This window comes from Micromesistius poutassou (genome assembly GCF_964030765.1).
Source record: "Micromesistius poutassou genome assembly, chromosome: 9".
NCBI lineage: Eukaryota > Metazoa > Chordata > Actinopteri > Gadiformes > Gadidae > Micromesistius > Micromesistius poutassou.
Window position 1 is genome coordinate 6,475,138 of NC_140279.1, and position 6,529 is coordinate 6,481,666.

The 6,529-nt window shown below is 45.1% G+C and overlaps 1 protein-coding gene across 1 annotated transcript; it reads left to right on the forward strand.

Annotated features, from left to right (window-relative positions):
* Positions 1-802: 802 nt before the first annotated feature.
* Positions 803-3,520, forward strand: LOC311353538 (regulator of G-protein signaling 21-like; the record flags this gene model as incomplete). Its single annotated transcript, XM_084473457.1, has 3 exons — positions 803-899; positions 2,576-2,742; positions 3,344-3,520. 3 exons carry the CDS (start codon positions 803-805, stop codon positions 3,518-3,520), a joined length of 441 nt encoding a protein of 146 aa, XP_084329583.1.
* Between the last annotated feature and the right edge of the window lie 3,009 nt (positions 3,521-6,529).

Sequence of the window (6,529 nt, forward strand, 5' to 3'; positions counted from 1 at the left end):
CCTTAACCCTTCACCCTACACCCCTAAACCCTTCACCCTACACCCTTTAACCCTTCACCCCTAAACCCTTCACTCTACACCCCTTAACCCTACACCCTTTAACCATTTTCCCTTAATCCTTCACCCTACACCCCTAAACCCTTCACCCTACACCCCTTAACCATTCACCCTACACCCCTAAACCCTTCACCCTGCACCCCTTAACCATTCACACTGCACCCCTTAACCCTGCACCCCTTAACTATTCACCCTGCACCCCTTAACCCTTCACCCTGCACCCCTTAACCCTTCACCCTGAACCCCTTAACCATTCACCCTGCACCCCTTAACCCTTCACCCCTTAACCCTTCTCACTACACCCGTAAACCCTTGACCCTGCACCCCTTAACCCTTAACCCTGCACCCCTTAACCCTTCCCACTACACCCCTTAACCCTACATCTTGTAACCCTTCACCCTACACCCCCAAACCCTTCACCCTGAACCCCTTAACCCTTCACCCCTAAACCCTTCACCCTATACCCCTAAACCCTTCACCCTACACCACTTAACCTTTCACCCCTAAACCCTTCACCCTACACCCCTAAACCCTTCACCCTACACCCCTTAACCCTTCACTCCTAAACCCTTCACCCTACACCCCTTAACCCTTCACCCCCAAACCCTTCACCCTACACCCCTTAACCCCTTCACCCTGAGCCCCTTAACCCTTCACCCTAACCCCCTCAACAAACCCCCACCCTGACTCTAACCTCCCCGCTCCCCCTCACCGTGAAGCAGGCGCTGCCGTCCGTGAGGCGAAGATGTCGGAGCGCGCTATGGAACTGCTCCTCCGTAGGGCCGCGGTCGGCGAAGCCTTGTCGTGGAGCGAGTCCCTCGACCATCTCCTGGAGAGTAAAGGTGAGGCAGCTAATGGAGTTACACCGCTCTCCTCTTCTCTCTCTCTCTCTCCTTCCTTCTTTCTCCCTATTCTCTCCCCTCACGTCCACCCCTGCTCCCCACTCCCCTCGACCTCATCCTCCTGCTCCTGCTCCTGCTCCTCTGGGTATCAATCGTGTGATCCTCCACAGCTCCTTCCTCCCCGGCGTGCATCTTGGCCCCGGGGCCCCGACTCACCACTTCCACAGTGGATATGGAGGCCACGTATCCAGCTGTCAACCTCATCAAAATCCATTCCAGGGGAAGAGATATATGGGCAGGATCGCGAGAGAGGGAGAGATGGGGGTGGGGTGGGGGGGAATGAGGGGAATGAGGGGAATGGGGGGACCGGGCTAATAGGAGCTCTGCAAGGGCGATAGATTCAGCGAGCGATTCCGGGCGTCGCCGGCTCATTTACAGAAGGCCAGCTCACCGTTCACTGATGGCTGCACCTGACCGAGTCTCAGGGCCCCATTTGAACATGATTAAAGAGGCTAGAAAGGCCCCCTCTCTTTCTATCCCCTCTTTTCTCTTTTTTTTTTTACCGCGACACCTTGTGTCTCCCGATCTGTCCCTCGCCCTGCATATGCACCTCTTTACTGTCATCACTTTACAGGAATGAATCGAGATGATTGCCAATTTTTATGGCCGTTTCTTTTTTCAGGTCTCGAGCAAGTTGCTAAAATTCTCTGCTCGCCTGCCATATTTCCTTCAGGAAACACGGCGACATGAATGATAAATAGATGAGCATTGGTTGGAAAATAGGCTGTGTGTGTGCACGCTTTTGTTCATTTTGGGTACGTGTGTGGATGTGTGTGTGTTTGGGTGTTTGTGTGTGATTGCCTCCTAAAAAGCAGTATGATCTCAGCTGATTTCGACCAGCTGGCCCTGTCTGTCACTGTACACAGGGAAATGAAGCCAGTGAATTGTGAATTGTTCAATGGAGAAAGCAAAACAGAGTTGGTGCCACAGGACATTGTTTCTTTTTTTCTTCTTTGCATTCTGTCGCTCCCACCAGCTGTGATTCATGTGAGGCAATTTGAGGAAAAACAAAACAATGCTGGGCGAATCCAGCGGTTTAACATAAGAAACACACAAGCCAGCGGAAAGGACCTCGCACCTGCGCCGCAGTCAGGAGCTCCAGGAATAGACTGATAAATAGGCAGAGCATTTATGGTGGCAGAAAAGAAAGGCACAAAAATTAAAATGTAAATTAATACAAACGTGCTGTTTGAATTGAAACATATATTGAAGACGGATATATAATTCACATTATCTTATCTTATAATTATAATTCACAGAAGCAATTCTTTTAGAAAGAATACCATTGCTTGGTTGATTGAGCTGACTTTTTCGTTGGTGAAGTACTTTTGAAGAAAATAAATAAAAACACATCACACACATTGCATCGTGTGTACCGGGTGTATGGGTATTGTCTGTCTTGTCTGTCTGTCTGTCTGTCTGTCTGTCTATGTGTGTGTGTATGTGTGTGTGTGTACCCTATAATACAGAACAATAACAATAAAAGACACTATTCCCTCTAAAAGCATTATATTGTGTGTGTGTGTGTGTGTGTGTGTGTGTGTGTGTGTGTGTGTGTGTGTGTGTGTGTGTGTGTGTGTGTGTGTGTGTGTGTGTGTGTGTGATTGTGTGTATAGCAGGTCGCTTGGTATTTGAGGACTTCCTGAGGAGTGAGTACAGTGAGGAGAACCTGCTCTTCTGGCTGGCCTGTGAGGACTACAAGAGGAGCCCCAGCCAGCACAAAATGGCCGCCGCGGCACAGAGGATCTTCGCTGAGTTTGTGCAGGTCGATGCGCCCAGACAGGCAAGCCACGGGCTAAAGGGAGACGGTGCTCTGCTGAGCAATGTTGATGATATTTTAAGATGAGCAAGGATCAAGAAAGGCTCTATTCCCATCTGTTCATGGAACTATAGCAGTGGAACAGATAGCGTGGCTGGTGGTATTTGTGGCAGTGTATTTGTTTATTGGTTTAAACTGAGATGCGGGTGGCTGTGTTGTAAGACCTGTAACTTCCTGCCTCTGTGTGACTCCATGGTCGCCTCGGGTGCTGTCGACACACTTTGATCCTCATGGGGTGGGTGCTCCGCCTGTTCTCTTCTTCCCCACAGAGAGGGAACTTCCTTCCCTCTCTCTATCCGCCTGTCACTCACTCTCTCTATCACCCTACGCACTTTTATCTATAAGCCCTCTTCCCTCTGCATCCAGAGTTATGTACTATCTGAATATCTTTGCATTCTCATTCTTGCTTTAATTCTCCCTCTCTCTTGCTCTAAGTCACTCTCTCTCTCTTCCACTCCATTTGAAAGGAAAACTGACTGATGTACATTTAAAAAATGGAGGCATACCAAACAATACCAAACAAATGTGTGGAGGTTAAATGTTGTTCTCCTGTTGTCAAACACAGATAAATATCGACTACCTGACCAGAAAAAGCATACGGGAGAATATCTCTGAGCCGGAATTGCACTCCTTCGACCGAGCGCAGAAGCTCATATACGCACTGATGGAAAATGACTGTTATCCTCGATTCCTGAAATCAGACATCTACCAGGCTTTTCTGGAACATTCCAAGCAACAATAAGTGAAAAAAAAAAGAAACACTGCAAGGTACAAAAGTCAGCTACAGCAGGGCTCTCTTGTAAGACAAAGTGAAATTCAAAGAATATATACATATATATATGACTCATATATATATATATATATATATATATATAAGATATATATATATATATATATAAGATATATGTCTGTATAAAACAATTATAAAGTGAGAGAGGGATAAAGGTTGTTGAGATAAGATTTGTTGAGGACACATATCGTGTACCATTTTGAATGTTTCTTTTTTATTATTGCACAGACAGATAACTGCATTGAAGACCACACTTTCCATGTTGGATAAACATGCAAAGAAATGCAGGGATGTACCTGCCTGGTATGGCACATATAAGCTCAGTGTGTAAAGATTTCTCACAAGATGCTCTATTCTTGGGGATCTCTTGACACGCCTCTGAAAGAACTCTGATGTATGTTTGATGTATGCATGAATGTTAGGTATGTATGTAGGTCTGATGCATGTATGTGTACAGGATGTGCGTCTTGTATGTATGAGAACGGTGGTGGGAAATGTTTACAATGAATAAATACATTAAAAATCAATATTTTGTTAATCATTTCAAATAAATGCATCAATTAAATGTCCTTCTTAAATTGGCTGTGCTTGTCTGTGATGCAGTCTTCACGGCAAACGACCCAATAACCACTAACTAACCAATGTTTCACAATGGCTCCATAATAACTCACTGACAGACTTTGCACTTTTACATCCCCTTTTTCCTTGTTCACATTGGGTCGGCGTCCTGTGGACCCACACCGCCTGCCCCCCACATTAAACACTCCTGCCATGCCGGGACAATAAAAACCATGCAAAGACAGAGACAGAGGGCCAGCACTAACCACAATGTTCTAATGTGTAGCCCCTAGGACAGGGGTCGCTGAGTACGCTTGGACCCGGGCCAATTTCCTCTAAGATTTGAGGCTGCTGCAGATGGGACGAGGTCGTAAATAGAAGTTAAAAAAAAAATAAAAAAGTGTAATTATGTGATTAGCGCTGCGTGCCACCCAGAGCTGCCAGCGGGTCAAAAGGAGTCAAATATGCATGTGATATAACAGCGGACCCCCCCTACCCCCGTCCTCCCCCCCCCACACCCCCAGGCAGGTAGGCGCACACAGAACGTGAACTCGATACATCTCTGCTGGCGATTGGTGCGCAGGTTAAGGAGGGAGGAAATTGCAAGTCGATAAACATTATACAGGGATATAAACCAGTGTTCTCTGTGCTTAAACGCTAGGTCAGCCAAGCCGCGTGCCGGGGGGATCGTTTGAGTTCGATGTGCTGGACTCCTCTCCTCTGTATTATTCAAACCGTCGCGTAGGAGGCGTCGAAACCTCTTGACTTGAACCACTGGGCCATGGTCACACAGAGAGGGGAGGGGAGGTATAGTTGTTGAAAGCAACTTTAGAAAAAGGTGGGTTTTGAGGGCAGTCTAAAAGGAGAGGATAGAGGTGGAGTCCCGGGTCTCTTTGGGGGAGGAGCTGATGGAAAAGGCCCTGTATGTCAGGGCCTTTTCCATCCCAGGTTTGACGCCTCAATGCTGTAGGTGTACCAACGAGTTCAACGTCACACTTGTACCGCTAAATGTGCTATGGTCTATTTTTTGTGGTTGTATATAACCCTGTGCTGTGCCTCCCTCTTGGCCAGAGATTTTAAATTCTATAAGTTTGAAGTTCCCCCCGGAGGAGTAAAGGAGTAAAATAAACTACAAATAAAAGATGCTGGCCAGCCTGCAGCTCTCTTTATTTACAAGAACTTACAAGAACATCGTACATTGACACTCCCAAAATCCCTTCCACTGCCACCCACCAGCAAGCCAAGCTATGCTAGTTCACGTTAGAGTGGACATAATACTGTTATTGAGATTTTTATTCATAAGTCTCCTGTGAAGAGCTCAATCTTACACATGTGATCTTTAATATAAAGCATGGCAATCAGACAGAACATGCTGTATAAAAATACAAACATAAATCACCCCTTGTTCAACGGAACTCATTGTGATCTACTTGGGAATGCATTGTTGCTCTGTATTGTCAAGTGCCTCTGGTGATCACACGTTATTTATAGAAAGGGGGAGGGATTAAGGATTCCTGTCTCCAATATCTGTCAATGCGTGACATCATCAATCAATCAATCAATCTATTTATTATTTAAAGTGGTCTCCCCATCGAAATGGTCTCAGAACACTTAATCATGCCCCTATTTAATAAGCCAAAATCATAGAGGTGAAGGGGTGGAAACAGGTGTAGCTCATTCATTTAATTATGGGTCTGCAGTGGCCATAATTATTGCCTGAGATACACATGTTACTGCTACTGCTACTGTTATACCTCTGTGATAAAGGCCTGTTCAAACATATTATTAAAACAGTTGTATTAATCACTCTCCTAGTTTTTGGTATGTGACTGAGGTATTTGATAATTGAATTGAGATTTTAAGAAAAAGGTATACAGAAGACCCTGTCATTGTCGGTAGACATATAAAGAAAGTAAATTTATCTTTTTTTTTTATCACATAGCTCCTCACATTTTATCTTCACATTTTAACTATGAATCTCATTAAAACACTTATATAATGAATGTGGAAATTGGGAATGCATAAATAAATGGTCATGCTTTTGTTTGTCCGTCAATTTTCGGACTGCATCGGGTTTGCTCTAACCCACGAAAATCCAACGTGAAATACATGCAATGGTTTTACACTGTTTTTCTGATAGCAATAAAACCCAAACAAAACTTTGACTTGGGAGAATCAAAGAAAGCCCGTAGAGGGGAACGGAATTTACATAATACCCCCAAGCAGGCTGTGGATGGCATATAGCGATTACGATTTCTGGAACATTCCTAAGCAATGCATGAGGGGAAAGAAATCTATTTATGTTGTGCTTTTTCAGGGAAGCGATAACAATGCAAATATGTTCCCACCAATAAAAAATGTATGCAAAGTACAAGCGCTCTCTCATGAGACTATGGTTTCCCA